This window comes from Anomalospiza imberbis, chromosome 21, assembly GCF_031753505.1.
Source record: "Anomalospiza imberbis isolate Cuckoo-Finch-1a 21T00152 chromosome 21, ASM3175350v1, whole genome shotgun sequence".
Taxonomy (NCBI): domain Eukaryota; kingdom Metazoa; phylum Chordata; class Aves; order Passeriformes; family Viduidae; genus Anomalospiza; species Anomalospiza imberbis.
Window position 1 is genome coordinate 4,268,359 of NC_089701.1, and position 21,360 is coordinate 4,289,718.

Sequence of the window (21,360 nt, forward strand, 5' to 3'; positions counted from 1 at the left end):
GTTGTCATGACAGGCTCTTCCAAATCAGGACGCTAAGAGGAGGGAAAATAAAAACAACACCCCGGCCTATACCAAAGTAAATAATCATAAAAAAACCATCCCTCGGATCGCGGCCCCGTTTGCCCAGAGCCCCGCGGCCCCGGGCCGCGCCGTGCGGAGCGGGGCTGAGTCACTGTGCGCAGCGAGGGCGGACGGGCCGTGTCCCGCGCAGGCCCCGCGGGCAGCAGCCAGCGCCGGCCTCCCTGCGCCCCTCTCTGCTTGCAAAGTGGACCCAAAGACGTTGTGCAAGTCCTAGCGTGAAGGAAGGCGGAGGAGGCGGTGGGGACGGCCACCCGTCACCTCGGTGTCCCCTCGGGTGACGCGCCCGGGCCGGGCTCCCTGTGCAGCCTCAGAGGTCCACCCAGCCTCGCAGCTGCAGGGCGAGCACCCCCAGGGCCACGGCGGCCGGGCTGCCGCCGGCAGCGGGAGCACCGTCACAGTCCTTTTTGTCCACTTCACACCTGGACTGCTGGCACAGGACGCCCTTGAAGCCCACGGGGCAGATGCAGCGCTGGTTCTGGTAGCAGGTGCCGCCGTTCTGGCACAGCAGGAGCTCGTCATCGCAGACATTGGCTGCAGGGTGACAGGGAGAGGTGCAGGCGTTACCCTGCGGTGTTAAACCCCTCGGCTGCTGCAGGAACTAGATTTTAGCTCCTAGGGGTTAAATCCTCCCGCCCTGCCAGCGCTGGAGCAGTTCCAAGGCCAACAGAATGCAAACTCTGTGGCCAAAGCTATAAAGTAATTTTGGATTTGGGAGGAATGGCTGGGAGCTGCTCACCCTGCACCCCGAGCGTCATGGGGCACCCAAGCCAACCGTGCTGGAGATCCTGCTCCGGTTTGGAGCCATCTCCCAGCTCCCCTGGCCCTGCAGCCGGGTACTCACGGAAGCAGCCCTGTCTCCAGTAGTAGTTGGGCAGGCAGTCGTCGCACTTGGGCCCCGTGGCTCCTTCCCTGCACTCACAGTAGCCGGTCTCGTTGCAGCGGTCGTGCATGGAGCCGATCTGGTTGCAGTTACATTCTGCCCAAAGACAGGGAGGTCGGAGCCTGTCCTGCCTGGGGTTCTGTGCAAGCAGCTCCCTGAGGGAGGGGCTGGGGCTTTGGAGAGGTCTGGAGACATGCTGTGGAACAGAGCTTAGAGACCAAGGGGCTGGGAGGACACATTGGCCTAAGAGGCCCCAACAGTGCAAAGAGCCACGGGTGCAAAGGCCACCCCTCTTTGGAGCTGAGCCCTTCCTGGCTGAGCGAGGCATCTGAATTCAGTCAGAAAGATTTTTTACTGTGAGGGTGGGGAGGCCCTAGCACGGTTTGCCCGGAGCAGCTGTTGCTGCCCCTGGATCCCTGGAAGAGTCCAAGGCCAGGTTGGATGGGGCTTGGAGCAACCTGGGCTAGTGGAAGGTGCCCCTACCCATGCCAGGGGGTGGAACGAGACAGTTCTCAACCCAAACTGTGATTCTAACTTTTAGGCTTTGTTTTCAGTGAAGAGATGCCTTGGCAGGCTGCAGAGACCAGCTGCCATCCTTGCTGAGGGGCTGAATGCGGCCCACTCACAGAGTGAGGACCTGCTGGGGCCATGCTCACCTATGCAGACACTCCCTGCTCATCTACACAGACACTCTCCCTGCTCACCTACACAGACGCTCTCCCTGCTCACCTATGCAGTCATTATCTGTTCTCACCTATGCAGACACTCCCAGACACTCTCCCTGCTCACCCATGCAGACATTCTGTTCCCATCCATGCAGACACTCTCCCTGCTCACCCATGCAGCCATTCTGCTCCCACCCATGCAGACACTCTCCCTGCTCACCCATGCAGACATTCTGTTCCCACCCATGCAGACACTCTCCTTGCTCACCCATGCAGCCATTCTGCTCCCACCCATGCAGACACTCTCCCTGCTCACCTATGCAGACATTCTCGTCGTCCAGCTCGGCGGAGCTGTTGCGGTAGAAGCCCAGGCGGCAGTGCTGGCAGTGCTGGCCCCGCGTGTTGTGCTTGCAGCTCACGCAGGTCACCACGTTCAGGAAGTCGATGTAGCTGCAGCGGTTGGAGTGGCCGTAGCACTCGCAGTCTGTGGAGGAGAGGAGGGGACAGCTGGGGACATGGGGATGGAGTGCCTTGCCTCATGCTGGGAGGACGAGAGGAGCCACTGTGGAGGAAGGTCCTGCCGGAGGGAATGCCATGGCCACTGCCAGAGCAGAGCTGGGGTGTGCTGGGCAGGAGGAGTGCACGCAGTTCTCCACCAGCAAGGGGAGATCGGGCTGGAAATCATCACTCAGAGAGCAGAGCAGGGTCAGGGTCCCTGTAATCTTGAGGTGTGGACAGGCAGGAGCCAGCCCCTTGCAATCCCAGGATGATTTCTTTCAGAAACTGCATAATTATGGGAGCAGGCAGTGGAGGGGAGTCAGATGTTAATTACAGAGCTGCCTTGTTAATGAGCAGAGCCTGGGTTTGGCTCTGAGAAGGCTGCAGGACCTGTGAGGAGCCCTGGCAAAGGCTCTGCCTTGCTGGGGAACAGAGGGGACTGGCCCATGGGATAGGGCTGGCAGAGGGTGCTCTAGTGGAGATGGAGCTGCTGCATGTCCAGGTAAAACCTCACAGCCTCTCCTTCTCCCCTCTGTATCCCTTCTCAGCCCTTTCCTATTGTACCTTTCTGTTGTGAAGAGTGCTGGCTCTCAGGTTTAATGTTTAAAATAAGCCTATGCAAGGCAGTGTGGCTTGTGTGGGATCCTTCAACAGCTGGTGGACAGGTTTGAACCAGGGCTTGCCTGACGCAGCACAGCCTGAAAAGGCTGCTGGTGGGGTGGGAGATGCCACCATCACTTGGCTAAGAGCTCCCGTCCCCAGGGCTGACCTCTCTCAGCTGTGGGCACATGTTAGAAAACAATCTGTGGGTGAATTTGTAGTCAGGAGGATTGCATTTTGTGCTTCTTGTGTTTGCTTTTTTTTAGCATGACTTGGGATAGTGAGAACCTTGCAGAGTCAGATCTAGGTGCTGGGTCTTACTGGGAGTTTATAGATATGTGAGTTTATATAATGAGATGTGCAACTCAGTAGAAAAGGAGGTGTCTTGTGGCCCAGCTGGCCAGCAAGGGCAGGGGATAACGTGAGCAGAAACAGTCTCAGCCAGGTCTGAGCTTTCAGAGCCTTGGAGAGAGGTTTGGAGCTGGGGCTTTGTTCCAAGCAGAACATTAAACATTGAAGGATGGCAGGGGGATGGCAGGGAAGGCTGTGGGCTGGCATGCACATGCGACTGCAGGAGGAGACATGATCAATGACATGATGACCAGGGAAGAAGGAGCAGGGCAGAGGTTTCCCCATGGTTCACAGCTGCCTGAGGAGGAGCTGAGAGTCTCCTGTGATCTCTGTGAAGTAACTTCTGATGCATCAAGTGATATCCAAAGAATTTCAGCTCAAATACTGCCTGCTGCAATTCCCAGGTGTTGTTTCAGACTAGGGAAGCACTGCTACACACAGCCAACAGCTAACCACGACTCAGACAGACCCTCCCCCCCTTCTCCATGTCTGAGTCTGCAGGACCACATCACCTGAGTGAGGTCAGGGAGCCCTGGAGCACCTCCCTCCCTCCGCTTACCTTTGTATGTTTCAATGGGAGCCACTGGGCCAGCGTTTGGTTTGAGCCGGATGAGTTTGGAGCTCTTTGAGGATGCTTGAGAAAAATCAGAGAACGGCTTTTTCTCACTGCTTAGCACCACCCCGTGTCCTCCCGTGCCACGAGAACAATGCCGAGCCAAGAGCACCGTGCTGGCAGCACTGGCATCTATTTCTGCAGCAGACACCTGGTAGCTGCTACATTTCTCCTCTTCCCCTCCCCTCCTCAAAGTCTGATGCATGAAACACTCAATGCACGAATAACTCGGTGCACAACGCTGCTGCAGGGCTGGGAGCAGCTACTCACACGTGCCCCCTTTGTGGGTGCTTGGTGGCGTGGTTTGGGACAAGGATCTACAACTTACAAACCATTTTCTACTGGCCACAGAGGTCTGGCCAGCTGGCACCCAAAAATCCGCGAGGAGGACGAGTGCCTTGGAGGTGGCATCTGGCAGGGGTTGCTACGGGGACCTGCAGAGCAGGTGCTGCTCCAGCCTGGCCCTTCCCCAGCAGCACGTACCTGTCTTTTTCTTGTGCTTCTTGCCTGCAGAGTGTGCTGCGCGCCCTGGTTTGCTCTTCGGAGCCGCTACGCCAGAGGATAGAACAGGTCTGAGAGCTGTGCTGGGGAGGGGGCTCCCAGGGCCATGTCTCCCGTGTTTCCTCGGGGTAAAGGGCTGTTCCAGCTGGAATGGGGCTCCCTGGGGGTTGTGCTGCCAGCCAGACCCACAGAATGACCCAGCACTGGGGGTAAAGACCACCAAGCCTGGGGAGGTTTTGTGCTCTGTCGAGCCCAGTGAGGAGCCATGTTGAGCAGCACTGAGGTCCCACGGGGTGTTTGGAAGTGGGTTCTGGATCCATTGGATTTTTTTTTGTGGAACTCATGCCCTTGCAAGTGCTGTGGTGCTCAGGGAGGCCCCGGGATGGGCATTGCCAGCTCCAGTCACCTGTCTCAGTCACATCCTCACAGTGACAGTGGTGGCAGGAGGTGGCCCTGCTCCCCATGGGCTCAGCCATGGTCAGGGTGCACCCGCTCCTGCTCCAACACCATCCCTGAAGCTGCTGTGGTACCAGGGCCCTGCTGGTCTCCATGGCTTTCCTTGGCCCCAAACATCCCAAAAAGACCTCCCTGGGGCTGGATGAGCAGAGCTGAGCTGGGCTGGACCCTCTGAGTAGGAGATTGTACAATGGGGGGTTGTGCTGAGGACAGCTGGGTGTCCTGGCCTGTGGCACTGAGGGAGAAACCTGCTCTGTCCCAGCCTGGGGGACAGGCCTGGCTTACCTCGCATGCTCTCGGGAGGCTCTGGTGGCTTCGGCTTCTGTCCAAGTGCTGCTGTGTTTGCTGGGTCATCCCAGGTGGCATCAGAGAGAACATCAGATTTAAAACAGAACCCCCTGCTTTCTTAACAGGGTGGCAAAGGGACACTGGAAGCTCTAGGCAGGTGTCTAGGCTGGGTCACTGGAGCTGTATCTGGTTGAGGATGTGCTGAAGCAGGAAGGAGAGACAAAGTCTCCTCAAAGTTAGCATCTATAAGTGTGAAGAAAGGCAGGAAAAATATTCCTAAGGGGAAGTGTTGGATGGCTGAGTGTTGGCACGTGGTCCTGACACTGCCCAGGCACAGAGAGAAGCCAGATCTGCAGAGCACTGTCAAGGCTGTCAGCACTCCTGGCCCCTTGGTGTAGCTCTAGCCCTTGCTACTGCAGCAAAAGCAGCTTTGCTTCTCTGTGAGGCCAGGCAGGCCCAGGATGCTGTGATCTGCACAGGAGAGATGCTAAAGTCTACAGCTGGAGTGAGCTACAGGAAACTCGGGTGGGAAACAGGAGGAGCACCAGGGCAGCACACAAAGCATGTGTGTGGTGGGAATCCTGAGGAGGAGAAGCTTCAGCCTCAAGAGCCAGAGAGAAACCTCCCAAGGCTCCCACCTGGAGCACCTCAGGCAGTCACGGAGGAGACTGAGCGAGGAAATGCAGTAGAAGGATCTGTGCTCTAAAGGACACAGGCCTATCCACTCACAGGGAGATTCTGCTCTACCAACAGGCTCCAGCCTCGGGAGATGACAGGGTTTCCATGATCCTCTCCGTTCACACCACAGCAAGCTGTGAACAATCCCTTCTACCACTCACCATCCTCATTTTCGTGTACAGGACTAAACCCCGAGGCTCAGCCCAGCTGCCTGCCAGGCACAGACAAGCCCTGAGCTCTTTGCTGGGCAGGAGGAGGAGAGAGGCATGGAAAACACAGATGCAGAGCTAGAAACTAAAGCATTCTCTGAGCTGGTTCTCTCTGTCAGGACCCAGCTCAGCCCTGTGGCTCCTACCTTGTGCTCCTGGGCCAGCCTTGGCTGGGGGAGAGCCCACCTGCAGCGGGGCAGCCGCCGACAAACTGGGGTAGTCTTGCAGTGATCAAAGGGAAAATTGTGTTACTGGGGGAGCTGGCATCCCACAAAAGCATTCCCCCTGCAGCATTCCCACAGGGAGTCAGAGCCCCAAATCCAGCACCCAGCTCTGTGCCACGGGGGTCTTTAGGCAGCAGAGCTGTGAGGGGCAGTGTGTGCTGAGCTGCCCTTGTTCATGTCTGAGCCACTGCCCTGCACCCCTCTGCTTTGGAATAACGGCTAAGGACCAGCACACACACCTGGGATGGAGGCACCAAGCCCTGGTTTCCAATCCCAGCTTCCATGCCCTCCTTCAGGCTCTGCTGTTCCCTCAGAAATACAAATCAAAGAATTTCCAACCACAGCAGAGAAGTTGAACCAGCAAGAAATTTTATAGCTCACTTGTTTGGTTTCCCTGCAAACTCTCACCCCCACTGGCTCCATCCCCCTCCCCTGCTTCTCAATATTGGTAACAATCTTCAGGTTTGCTAGAAAACAAACCAGGGACTAAAAATTTTAAAAGCCATATTATTAATTTCAAGCTCCAGTTGGGTAACATAAGGAGGAGGAGGAAAAAAAAAATCTCTTGATTCTTGCCAAGTTTCAAAGGACAAACCCAAGTAGGAGAGAAATGTGATTTCCCAGCTTCATCAAGGGGATGATAAACAATAACGAATAAAAAAGAAAAAAAAAAGATTATTTTTTTTAATGACAAGTTCTAAGAGAAGGTGATAGACATTGTCCTTTTCAGCTGGAAAGTGGAAACCAATTGATATTAATATGGTGTTAAAGAGAATATGAAAAAATCCCTGTGCAAATTGGCAAGGGTTTAATTAGAGTCACAATAAAAAACAGCCCTGGAGGCATTTTGCTTTTTAGTCATTCACATACACCTCCACTCAATCGCATTTACAGAGCCAAGAAAATTATTAATGCTCATTATCCTGAGAACCTTTCCCTTTGTAGCTCTGGGCCATAATGGACAGTTTTACATTTTGGGAGGGGGAGAGAGACACATTTTGCCCCAGACCCACTTCATAAAAATGGGAAATGATGGATGGGAACGGCTCTGATGGAAATTGCTGCTCTTGGTGGCCTTCTGAGGAAGTGGAATAAATTGAACCAAGAAGTCACATTTCATAGCAAAAAGCACTGGGGCAAACAGCACTGGAGGTAGTGGGGGAGCAGCCTGGAAAAGTCCTTCTCAAGGATCCCTTTCCTGCAGGACCTCTCCAAAGTCAGGCTGTCCATGCTCAATTTCTGCTGGAGTTCGTGACCACCCAGCAGGGCTCAGGCTGGTCCTGTTTTTTTCCCAGAGGTGAAGTGGCACTGCTGAGACTGCCATGAATCAGAGGGAGGAAAATTGAAGCAGGAAAAAAAATTAAAACGGAAAAGTTTGGGTTTTTTGGTGGGTTTGTTTTTTGTTTTTTTTTTACTTATTTTGAACATGGGAAACAAAATGTAACAAATGGCAAGGAAGAAGTTGACAGGCTTCAAGGAAGGCTTTGAAATAACACAACTGCAGAAGGCAAAGGAGAATAGCACTTAATTCATCCTCCTAAGGGTAACTCTGTGACTTCTCTTCCTTCTACCCACTTTGGCAGCTTCCAGTGCCTTCAGACCCCGTGCCTTGCCCATGAACTCATCCCTCTCTCCCCTCTCACCGCACGACCGGGCACAGAAGGCATCCTACGAGCACGACCACAGCTCCACCTTGACCACGAAAACACCACGAGCAGCCAAAGGAAGCAGATGTCTAGCAGCTCCATGCAACCCAGAGACAACCCAAATCTAATCTACTCCTCTAGCCTACGTGCCACGCTGCTTCTGCCGAGCTGCTACCCACTGGTGTGCGGAGGCACCGAGGAGAAGGGAAAAACACGTCGGGCTGCCTTTAAATACCTGATTTTTTCTGTGTTTCTGTCACGGGCACAGAGGCAGCAAACTCAGAGGCTGGTCTGGTGATGCTTGCTTATGGTGGGAAGCAGAAATTCAGAGGGCAGAAGACAATTAGAGGGTGAAACAGTGTAGGGATGAGGCAGAGCTCTGGCAGGACTGGTTTAAATGTCTGGCTTTAAAGCAAGGAGGGATTTTAAAGCTTCTAAAATTCAGAAGAGGGGTTACAACAGAGTATCTGTCTTTGGGATTCTGACCCTGCTTGGGGGCCACCTCCTGCAAATGTGTCCTACCAGGAGTTCAAGGGGTCACCTCTTTCACAAAGTGTTTCCCTTGAGGCCCAGGGGAATTAGATCTGCAGGCCCTTGGGAATGTCATGGTTTTAAAGAAATACTTTCTGCTTTGCATGGAGGAGGAGGAGGAGGAACATCTCTGGCCAAAAGCAGATCAGAATTAAGCTGTGCCTTGATTTCCTCTTGCTGGTCAAGGGCACACAGTGGACCTTTGGCATCAAACCCCTCGTGCTGCCCAGGTAAGAGCAGGTCCTTGAGCTGCTGGCTGCCCTCTTCTGTGGAGCAGCCCCTCCAGGGACTGTCACCACTCCCAGGCACACTGTCCTGGGGTGGCACCTGGCTCTGCAGAAGCACAGATGGGGATCTGGACGGGGGTGAGGAGCTCACAGCTCACGCCTGGCTGTATCAAGCCACAGCCTGGCAGCTGGGCTGCAATTTATTAATTTTGTCCCTTACCATCAGTTAATGAAAGCATTGGGAAAACATTTTCTCTGCCCAGGAAGCAGGTTTTGGAGAAGGAATAAACCCTGTGATGTCTGTCAGGTCCCTCAGAGCAGCCTGGAAGGAGAGGTTACCCCCAGCACCCCAACTCCCCAGAGACACCGTCCTTGCCTGTGCCAGAGGTGCCACAGAGGCAGAGCACTGCAAATCATACAAGAGACACACCAAGCAGCTATCCACACAGACACAGCAAAAAAAAAAAAAAAAAACAAACCAGCCCTAAAATGTCACTACAGATGAGCATGGATAAAAATCAGATCAGCCCAAGTGCTTTGTGTGGATGCAGATGAGATCACCTGGCCCTGCTGGGGCCATGGGGATGGGGTGAGCTCCATGCTGGGGGTGGATGAACCTCCTCCTGCACAGGTGCAGCATGGATCTGGGGTAAGGAGCTCTTCCTAACAGAGCTGAGCCTTGCACTCTTTTTCCAGGGTCACTCCAACTCCATGGAAGCTGGACCTAAACCCTCGGCTCCCTGATTAACTCCTCAAGCAGGGTGCTTCCATGAATATATCTATATTTGCATAAACATGCAATCAAGCTTCCTCATCCCTTTGACTGGCTTCTGGCAGCTCCCCCAGACAGACTGTTACTAACATGCTGTGGGTGTAAAACGTCCTCCTGGGAAATATCAGGCCCTGAAAGCATGGCAAAGGGAGGAATGCGTGTCTAATTCCCCCATGAACAGCTTAAAAAAATGTCCTGCTGTTAAGTTTTATCTGCTCATTTCCAAAAGACAAGGAGAAACGCTGTCTCCTTGTTCATGGGGGGAGGGAAGGAGGAACCCCCAGAAAAAGGACAAAAGTTTTCCTCCACTGGCTGATTTCAGAAATTAGGAATGGATGTTTCTGGCACGTGTGTGAGCTCCAGCCCCGCACGCTCCCGGGCTGCTTGGACAGCAGCCACCTGGGGAATGCTGGAATTCTGCAATAGGAAAACTGCACCTGCAGTACATCCATGAGTTTGGCCACGGGGATTTGGTGCAGGATTGGGACAACCAGCAAGGACACAGCAAAACCTGTGGGCTGCTCTGAGTCTGGTGGCAAGTGGCAGGAGGTCAGGGATAGAGCAGGATGGGGTACAACTCCCCTCTCCTTACAGAGAAATATGTTGTTTAAATTTATTATGGACCAAAAAATTCTTCATCACCTTCCTGCCCTGCTTGTCATGGAGCTGTGACAGCATCTCTGGCAGCTGTGCCAGAGACAACAGCAAACCAGGGCTGCCTGGTGAGCTGAAAGTGAGCCAAGTCAGGGTGATTTTTATCCATGTCCCTTTATCATCCTACAGAGCAGAGATCCACGGCTACTGACACAGCAGCTGAAAGAGGAGCCTGGGAGCAGAGTCCTGGCTCCTGAGCAGGGCAGGGAGCATGGCACCCACCTGGCTGGGTGGTGGTGGCTGGTAGGGGGGTGCTGCTGGTGGTTTTGGTGGTTGAGGTGGTGGTTGAGGTGATGGTGGTGGCTTTTGCAGTGGTGGTTTTTGCAGTGGTGGTTTTTGCGGTGTTTACTCGCTGCGGTCGCTCGTACACTGACAAGCAAAGAGAAGAGTTGGGAGGCATTTACTGGGGGGATGGTGGGTTTCCATGCCAGCCTGCACACCCGTGAGGCTGCTGCTGCTGGGCTGAACTGGTGACTGATTTCTCAGCATGGTCACAACTGGGGCACGGGCAGGATTAAGGCGATGGCTCCATGAGGCTGCCCGCAGCGAGGGCGTGTGTGTGTGTGTGTGTGTGTGAGCAGGGGCTGCAGGCTGGGGCTGTATCAGCTTACTCTGCTGGTGCAGATATTGGCTTAAATACTTACAGCTCGATCATAAACTAATTGCCAATTAGGCTGAAAAGGGGGGATGAAGGCACGTCTGGGCAGGGATGGGGTGAAGAGCGGGCAGGAGGTGCCAAGGAGCCCCCAGGCCAAGCTGTGCTCCCGCTGCCCGGTGCCCACATGCCCAGCTGTGCTCCATTCCCTGCTGCCACCCCTCCCCAAATTACCTGGCACCATCAAAGCCAACCAGGACCATTGGCACCCTTGCTTCCAGTGGCACCCTTCAAATTTCGGGATGGCTGGGAGTCAGCAGAACCCCTGTGGAGCTGGGCAGGAGTGATCCCACCCCACTGCTCCCCACAACAACCCCGACTAAAATAACACTGGGACACAAATTCCTGGTTAACTTACACCTGCTGCCCTCCTGTCCTTGTTTGTCCCACTGCTTCACGCAGATTATCGTGCTTAATTTCGTAATAGCCCTGAGCTAGTTTAAATACTTAATTTAGGTCACTTCTAGTCTCCTATGTGGGTTAAATAATCTCTCCTTAACTGGCCTTGGACATAAATCCCTCCTGTCCTCCTCCTGCACATCACTCCCAGCACCCTCCCGGCTTCCAGGGAAACAAAAGTAGTGCTGAGGATGCCAGGCTTTTTAAATGGGAGGGAAAAAAGTTATCAAAATGGTTTTGAAGACAAAGGTGAAAAATATTTTGAACTGTTGAAACATTTTTTTAAAATCCTAAATTACTTAAGGGAGACCTTTAATTTTTATTTGAAAATTTCAAGCAATTAACTGCTAAAAAATCTAAATATGGTTCATTTACCCAGAAAACCTGTCCTCCACTTTTCTATTAGGTGCATTTTTCTTAATTGCATTTGCATTTCCCTGAAACAATTCCTCCTCCAATTCTTCCCACTTGTCTGCAAACCAAAGAACTCATTATTCATTCAGCTCCCTGATTTGTTTCTTCTGGAGGGGCACTCTGCACCACAACATTCAAACCCAGGCTTCTGCTTACCCAAAACTCCAGGCTCTTTGATATCAAACTACCTCCAGCTTTGTTAAATAAGGAGCCCTCTCCTGCCATCAATCTTGCAGCAGAAATCCCTGCTGAGCTCTGCCTTTGCTGCTGACACCTCACAGACATTTGTTCATATGCATACACGTGTACATACAGATGTACACACGCTCTAGATGCTTTTTTATTGATAGCCCAGGGTGACCCAGACTGGGTTCTACACCAAATAATTCACACCCAGCTCCTCCTCAGAGCAGAATTCTGCAGTACTGGGGGGCTAAGGAGGGGAGTTCACAGCAAGCACTGGTGATTTTGAAGAGTCTTTTTTTATTTCCTTTCCGGCTGCCGTACTAACGAACCTCATGGGGGGAAACCATGCCAGAGGAAGAGGCAAAATGAGGCTGCTGAAGTCAGAGGAAGAAAATATAAGACTCTTTGACAGGACAGAAAATGAGGCACAATTAGGGAAGACTTATTGCCTGGAAAATGATAATGGATAGAAAATAACCATATTTTTTTCCTAGTGACATCCACAAGGATCATGCATCGAGGTGTTAAATGCCAGCATTTCAGTCAGGGTTTTACTTACTGCCAAAGGCTGAGCCTGCAGCTGCACCTGGAAAAAACAAGAGGAAGCCCAGTCACTGGAAGCAGGACACCATCAGAAGATCACACAGACACACAACATGGGACTGAACAGCAGCTAATTAGTGGGGGCTTGCTCACAGGCACATCAGTTTGCTGCTACAGCTTAAAAGCTGCTTTTGTCAAAGCACAGAAACAGCCAGACAATGCTGTCTGGGCTCCTGGCATCTCAAGCCTTTCACCTGGGGAAGGAAAACCAGTGTGGTCCTTGCTGATGGGTTTTTTCTGTTAACCACTTGGGCTGCTGTGACAGCCCTGCAAAGGACAAGCTCATAGGAGCATGGGCTAAGGACAAGCTGTAGGGTCTGAACAATCACAGAATCACAGAATGAGCTAGGCTGGAAAAGACCTTTAAGATCATCTAGTCCAACCTATGAGCTAACACCTCCTCATCAACTAAACCATGGCACTGAGTGCCATGTCCAGTCTTTTTTTTTTAACACATCCATGGGCCTCCCTGCTGTGGGGGTGAATCATGGAAAGTCTCGGGTCTGTGTGAATATAAAGCACAGTGATGGAAGAGGCAGGACAACCAAGAGCAGAGGGCTTCAGAGAGCTGCCTCTGGGGCAGAGGAAGAGGATGTTGATGTGGGGAGGAGGAAGCAGCAGAGAGAGTTGGGGTGGGGAGGAGGAAGAAGGCTGAATGACAGATGGGAAGAGAGATGAATGGGAGAAGGAAGAGCAGAGGAAAAAGAGAAATAGGAAGAGACACAAGGAATGGAGGGGAGGGAAAGAGAGAGAACAGCATGTCTGTGCCTGTCAACACCAGAAACTCTCCCAGGCTCCTTTGAAGCAATGCAGCTGCTTGGTGGGAGCTGACAAGCTCGTTCCCTTTCAAAGAACCTGCTCGTCTACCAGCCCTGGCACACACAAAACATTCCCGTCACGGCCTTCGGAGCCTGAATTTCAGCTTTGATCATCTTAAAGCACATAAATCTTTCAAAAAATTTGGGGGGAGGGAGAGAAAAGATTCTCTTTGGTAATGCTCAAAGCTGCTGCTTGAAAGGCTCAAGTGGCTACCGTGGCTTCGTGACATTTAAACAAGTTTGCTAATGTGGAGTGGACAGGAGCCCAGGAGGAACCTGCCCATCTGTGGTGCCTCCTGCCCCAGTTCCCTGCTCGGAGCGTGGTGGGAATGCATCTTGCATCCCGCCTGCGTGCCGCCACGTCAGAGCCGTGCTCCAGCAGCAGGTGGAGGAGGCCGGGGCTGCGCACGGGGACATCAGCAAGCACAGACAGGATCCAGAGAGCAGCCTGCACTCCTGCAGCTGAGCAGAGCCAGCCCAGAGCCTGTGGGCTGCTGGGCAGCCAGAGCTCTGCCGTGCTGACTAGCGCCTTTGTCAAAGGACAATAACTGGCATTGCCCCGAAGCCGTGGTTATATCTTGGCCTAAGGTCATCATCCCCGTTCTTGACCATCCTTTAGATTCACCACTCCTCTGCCAGCAGCCAGCACATCACCTCTGCATCCACCAGATCCTCTTCCGTTTCTCTGTGTACCAAGACAGGGTAAGAACCCATTTCCCTTTGGGAAGCTGAGCATCCTGCACTGATTCAAGGACAAGATGAGCACTCACTCCCATCTGTGGGTGTGGTGCAGCCCAGGGCAGGGCTGGCTCCCTCTCCCTGCAGTTACTTACATGCATTGGGGGACCCGTTGGGGAGAGGCAGGTAGGACCCTGCTCGCCAGGACCTGGAGCGAAAGTTCTTCTTGCACTTGCCACAGTCCTGGCCCGTGGTGTTGTGCTCACACTCACACTGGAGGCTGCCCTCTTTGAAGGTGCACAGGTTGGCATGGAGGTTGCACTTACACCTGGAGGAAGAAGACAGGGAAGAGCTGTCAGGTGTTACTGCTGCTCCTCCTTGCCTCCAGTGTAGTGCTGAAAATGTGCTGAGGCCAGGCTGGTCACCCCTTCCCTGCTCCTCCTGCAGGTTTTCCTCACTGGACTCAGCAGTTTTCCCCAGGTATCTGGTGCTGGGGTTCAATGTCCACCTCCTCCCCCAGGGCAGATCTGCAGCCTCCTGTGCAAGATGAGACACTTCACTCCCACTATCTGACTGAGGAGCGCAGACTGTTTAATGGCAAGTCAACATCTGCAGCTGAGACACCAGGAAGGAGTCACTCACACGTCAGGTTGTTACAGGCATCTGGGTAATTACCTTGGATGGAGGCTTGGACTTGGAGGAGGAGCTTTGGATGGAGGAGCTGGGCTAACCCTGGTGGCACTCAGCCCTTGCCCCCTGTGCACTGTGCCAAAGCCAACAGCATTTTCTCCCGTGGAGTGAGGCTGCCCAGCACAAACCCTCTTCCCTACGTGCAGCACAGCCCCAGCCTGCTGTGACCAAAATAACACAGACAACAAACCACCACCAGAATCCACCAGCTAGTCCCCGCCTCATCAGAGAAGGCAACAACTAAAAACGCTATTCAGCAATTTGCAAACATTAAGAAACTTTTAATGAGCTGTAGTGCAGTATGCAGGGAATAATTATCTCTGTGCACAATAATTCCTGTTGCTTAGACTCCGGAGGTGACTTGTGCAGAGAGCAGAGCCTGAGCCCATAACTCACACGTGGCTCTGGTGACTCCTGGGCCCGAGCAGAGGCCATCAGACAGAGACTTTGGGGACCAAAACACCTCATTTCATTCCAGACAGCCGATCCCTAGCAGAGCCTGACGGCTTTCCCTGCTTTGTGCAATAATTTACACTCCCAGAAGCAGAAGCATTAGAAAACAGTAATGCTGTGCCTTCTGTGCAGGGGTGCAGATGTCTGATGGGGCAGCACTCCTTTTACAGGGCTCAGGAGATGCAGAGCTGAGGGAAGGAAACACAGGGAGCATGGCCTGCTGCTCCTTGTGCTCTGTGTGCACTGGGATAAACAGCCTGGATTAGGCTGGTAGCTGGGAGTCTGGGTGCTGGTGCTGCTCATGCCCCCCGCTCCTGGTGCCTCTCCCCACTCCCTTGGAGCCCCCAGAGAAGCTCCCCAGGCACCTGCCTGACCCGCTGAGGCCGCCTTTGCCGTGCTCTCCTTACGCATGGCTGGATAAACTGACCTCATGTATGGTTTCTTTTTTTCCTCTCCCTCCCCTCCCTGTCCTTAATTCTAGCAAACCCCGCTCAGAGGCTAAGCATAAGCTGGATGAACAATCTCTCCCCGTCTTGCAACCCTGCCCTGTGTCTGACCAAGCAGAGGAGGGAATTCTGCAGCCTCTAAAAGGGAGGAAAGAAGAAAACTCTGCCCAGGGAGCAGAGGCAGACACAGCACGCTCCACTTTGTGAGCGAGGGCTGGAGATGCCGCGTCACGGCTGAAAGCACCGTCAGCCTCCGAGCGCTGCTGCCCTGGGACCGAGCCACCAGTCCCACATCCAGGCCAAGGAAGTGCCTTTGGCTGGTGCCTACAGCCAGGGGGGATGCTGAATTTCAGCTGCTGCAGGTCCCCTTTGGCTCTGGGGAGGAAGGGTTTCGGCTGAGCTGTCCCAGCCCTGTGGCAGAGGCGCTGCCTAGCCCCGGGGTGCTGCGGAGCCTGGCTCTGAATTATTCAGCGTCCACACAGCGTGGCCTCCTTCTCTCACTTTAAAATGAGCAGACAGAGCAAAGCAGGCAAAGAGAGTGGGTAAAGCAGGTTAAAGCAGGTCAAAGCCTCACCACTGCTGCTCTGGGCCCTGCCTGAGCAGAGCAAGAGCTCCGGGAGCTGCAGCTCTCCTCCCTCCTGCTCTGATGGGGGCGAGGGGATGGTGCAGCTCCAGGGCACAGCCTCAGCATCAGCCTAGGGGGGTTTGGGAGCCCCAGGGGAGTGGGTGCAAGGATGGAAGGGACTGTGACACCCCTTGTTTTCCCTGAAGTTTGGGATGAGGTGGAGGGTGGTGCTTGGCTCTAGTGTTTGACCCTGTGAGTCAGGGACCAGTCACAGTGGGGACACCAGCCCTGGGTGGCCACCTCCTGGTCCCTGAGATGGCTTGAGACAGCCTCGACCAACCCCCTCCACGTGTGGCACATCCTTGCTCCTGGCAGGAGCCAAGCAGACATTTTGGGGTGCTTCTGGCTCCCAGTGCAGGAGGGTGAGACCTGTTCACCATTAATTTGGTTCCAGCTACAAATCCTCCTCCCCGCAGTGGCACCTGGCCTTGCTGAGGCACGGGTGTGTGCAGGAGGCAGATCCACACACACACACACTGCTCCCTTGCTGCTGGGGAGGGCTGGGAGCCCAGCACCAGCTCCTGGGGCAGCCCAGCTGCCTCAGTGGGATGGGGACAGGGAGGGATGTCCCCCAGCCAGGTGTGATAGAGCACTGCTCTTCCCAGGGGAGAAGAGTACTTCCTAATTGGTGTAAACAAGGAAAATTAAGTCAAGAGGAAGCAGAAGCAGGTGTTCACCTTGCCTGCCTGTGCCTGGGTCACTGATTTTTCTCCCTGCTAGGCCCTTTGCCACTGTGCAAAAGTTTTGTTATCTGAAGGATCAATTTTACCAGGGAATTGCTTTCTGAATTCGACCTTTGAGGATCATCAATCTAAGCAGGGAACTGTGACCCCAGCAGGCTGACCCCGCAGCACAGCACTTTTCAGCCCAATCAATCAGGCTGCATTATTTAATGGTGAGCAGCCGAGCACCCTCAGCCAGCCCCGTTTTGGGCAGAGGTTTCTGCATCCTGGCCTTCCTGCAGCTCAGGCTCAGTGGATCAGCTTCAACCCTTTCCTCAGGCTCCTGTGCCTCCTCCTCTGGGCCCACAGCCCAAGGACACGCCGATGGTCTGTGCCTGCCTTTCCCCAGCCAAGACTCAGCTGGTGGAGACTGGAGTAAATGGCATTAGCCCAGTCCCCTGGGTGGGAGCTGCTCATCCTCCTCGGCGCCCAGCCATGGCAGGAAGGAGAGGATGAAGGGAAAGGTTAGGAGCTACTTAGCAATGAGGCTTAAAAATCAGCAGCGGGGCAGACACCTGCTCTGTGTCCTGCAGAAGGGAGCCGTGGCCCTGCTCCAGCCCCGGGGCTGCTCCAGCAAAGTGCTGGTTGCAATATGGTCTCTCTGGCTCTGGAGGAGATCTGGGAGTGTTTCTCCTCTCTGGCTCGTGGGTCAAGGCTGTGCTGACTGTGCTGTTTCTCAGTGGGCATTCAGAGCCTGTGTAGGGTCAGCAGTGGTGGGGAGCAGGACCCGCAGCACCCTCAGGCACCAGGGACACCCACCCTGCACCAGGCTGGCAGGAGGTCACACCACTGCACTTGGCAATCAACAAAAACTGGCTCCCACTGTTCCCAGCAGGAGTGGTCAGAGCAATGTGTGCCCCAAGATGTTACAGCTTGCACAAAGGGGTGTTTATGGGTTTATTTTAGTGCAGGTCATCCAGCTTTCCTCAGAGTGCTGCAGTGTGGTTCTGATGCTGCCAATGCCTCCACCAGGGAACATCACGGAGCTTGGAGCGCCAAGGAAAGTTTACAGGAAAGTGTCCTTTTTTTTTCCTTTTTTTTTTTTTTTTCCTCTCTTTTCAGCAATAAAGAACACTTTTCTGCAATTCTCCATGTCAGCATCCTGGAGGTCACAGCAGCGAGCTGCTGGAGAGGTGTCTGATGCCAAGCCCACGTGTGAGGGAGGGAAGGAGATGCCCACACACAGGAAGGGGGTGAGTGCAGCAAACCTGCAGCAAACCTCCCTCTGTGCTGGGAGTGGGAAAACAGCCTCTTTCCCTGAGCTTTCATTAATAATGACTTTTGAAGTAATTTTAAAAAGCCATCCCAGCCTTTTGTTTTCCTTCCAAAGATTCTCACTTGTTTTAAAAACCCCTTTCCTGTCCTCAACCCCACTTGCAGAGCAGGGAAGTGAGGCAGAGAAAGGCAAAGAGCATCTCCTCATCCCTCTCCCTTCCTGCAGGGATGGGGCAGCCTTGGGGTGCTGCACCCCCTCAGGCCCGATGCAGTGACACTGCTGGAGGAACTGCTGGGTGGGGACCTAGAGAGCTGCTCCATCTCCTTGTACCTCCTGCCCAGCTCCCATGAGACAGCACTGACTGCCCTGAGCTCCTTAAAAAACCCCGGACATGGAGCAGCAGAAGGCCACCACCTCCCCTGCACACTCCTCTCCACGAGGATGTTCTGCATGGCCATAGGGATGCTCTGGAGACTGCTGGTCCATCCTGCTGGGTTCCGAGCCATCACTCCCCTGCCTTTCCCCCCCTGGGCTCGGCTTTGCCGCCCTGCTCCCTTTCTGCTGCTGCTGGTGGCGGGGAGAGGCAGCTCGGGAGAGCCGCTAATGACTGCCGGCCGGAGGAAGGCTTCTCAGAGCTTTCCCCTGAATTGTTTGCTCTCACTGTAATTGATGAGCCTTTAATGAGTCTCAAGGGACCATGTGTTTGAAGGGAGCTCTTTCCTCGCCGTCCCCAAGGAAAAGGATGTTTCAACTGATCTGGGCTCTCGGGGAAACATGAATAACTCTTCTCCATCTCTCTATTGTCATCCCCAGCGCTGCTCGCAGCACGCTCTGCTCCGGCAGCTGCCTGGCCATCACTTACCCACTTCTACCTGCTCTTTTGCAACTGTTTTGGCAGCTCAGCAAAAGCAGGGAGCAAATCTTTTGGGCAAAGCATAACGGGTGCTGAGCTTGGATTGTTTCTGGCCCATCTGTGCGTGTGGAAGCAGGTAAAAATAGCTGCTAATGGCTGGGCCATGGAAGAAGCACAGTCCCTTTGTGGAGAGCATTTATATCAGGGTTTGCCTTGCTGGAGATCGCTCTGGCAGGGGTTTGCTCTTGCCAGTCCTGGAGCAGGCCTCAAGGGATGAAGAAGACTCATCCCAGGAGCAGAGCTGCAAGCTTCCCCAAGCCTGTGGTCCAGAGGCTGAAGGAGAGGGAAAACCCTTATAACGCGTTGTTTTTTTCAGCTTGAACCAGGTTGAGAAGCTTCTGGCTTTCACTACTTTGTGCAGAGCCAAAGAACTGAAAAAAACCCTGAGTTAGGTCAGAGGGTTGTGAGTGGGGTGTTTTCCTTGTGGGTTTTTACTTTTGGTTGTGTGGCAGGGACGGGTGAGTCCTCCCAGCAGGAAGGAACCCTCCTCGCTGCCCTCCGAAATGATTTGAGGTTTGGGTTACAAATATGAGACGGTTTAAAAGATGCCAAAGTGGAGAGCACGCTAGCTGGCTGCTCCCATCCGAGAGGCTATTTATTTTAAATAAGTTGACACTCACCAGCTGTCAAGATCCTGCTGACTGGTGGAACATTATTTATATTCAAAGCTGTCTTAAAAAGCAAACACAAAACCAAACTTCCCCATTAGGGGGTCGGCCAGCAGAAGGGAGGAAGGGTGAAGAGGACATCACATGGATATGTGAACATAAATATTTGCAGAGTAATGTGTATAAATGCTCTTGGTTTTTCTCCTGGAATGCAATAATGCCTGCAATTGAGTTCATTGGCCAAATTGAATTTGGGCTCCTGTAGAAGTCTCTTTATATTAAGTGCTTTAACATACATCACCTTCTCAGTCTATCGACGAAATTCTATTATCCGTTCAGAGCCGGACACAGCTCGGCAACAAAATCGGAGGGGGAATAAAACCCTTCACAAACCGAAGCCAGGAGCAGGTAATAGGACCTTGGGCATCTGTCTCTGGCTATCGACAAAGTGTCAGCAGTGTCTGGGGGAGGGAGGAGCTCTCCGGGTTTCTCGCTCACCCCCTCCTTCCCTCCCTCCAGCTCAGAGCCTCCTCCCCACCTTGCTGCAGTGGGAGTAGAGACCTTTGCAGGACTCCAGCAAACAGTTGCTGCACATTAACTTAATTTAACTATTTGACCAAGAGCAAGGTTTTGCTCAAACTCAAGCTAATTCCAGCCTGGAGGAATGCCAGGGAAGCTCAGCCATCCAGCTCTGGGGGCTGCCCAGCATGGAGGCGAGGACGGGCCGAGGAACACGGCGCTCTGCTGGCACAGACTTGGCTGTCCTTGACACGAGGATGCTGCTGCCTCCTGGGACCCGAGTTCTGTCTGCCAGGAGCTGCAGGGGAAGGAGCAGGGACGGGCACAGGCAGTGCTTGCCCTGGTTTTCGTGGTCATCCCAAAGTGCTAAGTGTGGGCAGCAGCTGGCTGAGGGCAGCAGGGGCGTTGGGCTTGTTCTTGGGGCATGTTTGGGTGAGCCCGTGGCTATTTTGGGAGTGATGCCCCAGCACTGGGACGGGGCAAGCTCAGCTGGGGAAGCCCCTGCTCTCACAGATCAGTCACCCCAGGTCCTGCCTGTTCCCCTTTGGAGCAGGTCCCACCCTGCTCCTCAGGGAGAGATGTTCACCAGCCACCACACAAAATCTGAGACCCTCAACACGAGACTCTTCCACAGACCAAAACTTTTCTCCAATTTAAAGACAACTTTGCTGGAGAAGTCAAGATCAGCTGGAAGGTCTCCCACAACAGAGCCAGAAGAAGGAATGTCCAACCAGGGCAAAGCAGCTCAGGGACAGCAGGGATGTGCTTTGTGCTGGCACCCCTGGTTCAAGTTGAGCTAGAGCCACAGGGGAAGTGCACTGAGGTACCTTCATTGAGAGAAGGAGGCAGTGACCAGGAATTCATTCATCTTTAGCAGCAATGCAGCATCAATCATATCCACATCTCAAAACTCACCACAAATGCAGAAAAATACATCCCCTGCATGTGGGTACCACTGATCATTTCCAGCTCCTTTTATTGCAGGAGGTGCTTTTGGGGGTTGCCTTGGTCCTCCAGGTCTGGAGTGCCTGATCATGTTGGCACCAGGATAACAGGCTGGCCAAAACTGTTCTCCTCCATCAGCACAAACTCTCCAAGTCATGTGGAGAGAAAATCCTCCTGGAGAGCATCCATGCACGAGACTGCACTGAGAATGCACCAGGAAAAGAAGCAGGGGAGTGCAAAGGGTTTTTCCCTTCAATTTTTTGGTGTAAGGAAAGCCCAAGTAGAGCAATTGGTGAAGTGAGGAAAGGAAATGCCACTTCAAAACTAGAAACCTCATCTTGTTGGTACCTCTTTGGCCTGACCACAGCCTGAGAAGAGGCTCTGTTCCATGGAGCTGCTCAGTGGTGAGGGATGCTCCCTCCTCCTGCCTTCCTCCAGGGACTGCTCATCACCAGCAGGATGGACAGACAGACAGACAGACAATGCATGCACTGGGACAGGGCAGGACAGAGGGGAGAAATCCTAATAACCAGCCTAAAGTTGATTCACTTCTGCTCAATCTGATTTCTCCTAACTGGATCCACATGTCCTGGCCA

General features: G+C 53.6%; 1 protein-coding gene and 1 long non-coding RNA gene across 5 annotated transcripts in view; one reads left to right on the top strand and one right to left on the bottom strand.

The window, feature by feature from the left end:
- Window positions 1–384: 384 nt before the first annotated feature.
- NTNG2 (netrin G2) overlaps window positions 385–21,360 on the bottom strand; it is a 46,199-nt gene continuing 25,223 nt past the window's right edge. For 3 of the 4 annotated variants that reach the window (XM_068211190.1, XM_068211189.1, XM_068211191.1), the window contains exons 4-8: window positions 13,783–13,955; window positions 12,088–12,114; window positions 1,943–2,110; window positions 923–1,057; window positions 385–612 (exon numbers count right to left, since the gene is read on the bottom strand). In XM_068211190.1, the coding sequence (XP_068067291.1) occupies window positions 389–612; window positions 923–1,057; window positions 1,943–2,110; window positions 12,088–12,114; window positions 13,783–13,955 (727 nt within the window). In that variant the 3' untranslated portion in view covers window positions 385–388. Of the gene's footprint in view, window positions 613–922; window positions 1,058–1,942; window positions 2,111–3,634; window positions 3,710–4,171; window positions 4,238–4,930; window positions 4,991–5,991; window positions 6,007–7,925; window positions 7,995–10,096; window positions 10,244–12,087; window positions 12,115–13,782; window positions 13,956–21,360 lie in introns of all 4 variants that reach the window. The other variant, XM_068211193.1, reaches the window with a different exon arrangement.
- LOC137486281 (uncharacterized) lies at window positions 17,253–21,033 on the top strand. Its single transcript, XR_011005656.1, has 3 exons — window positions 17,253–17,756; window positions 18,593–18,768; window positions 20,373–21,033. It is a non-coding gene; the product is annotated as an uncharacterized lncRNA (long non-coding RNA).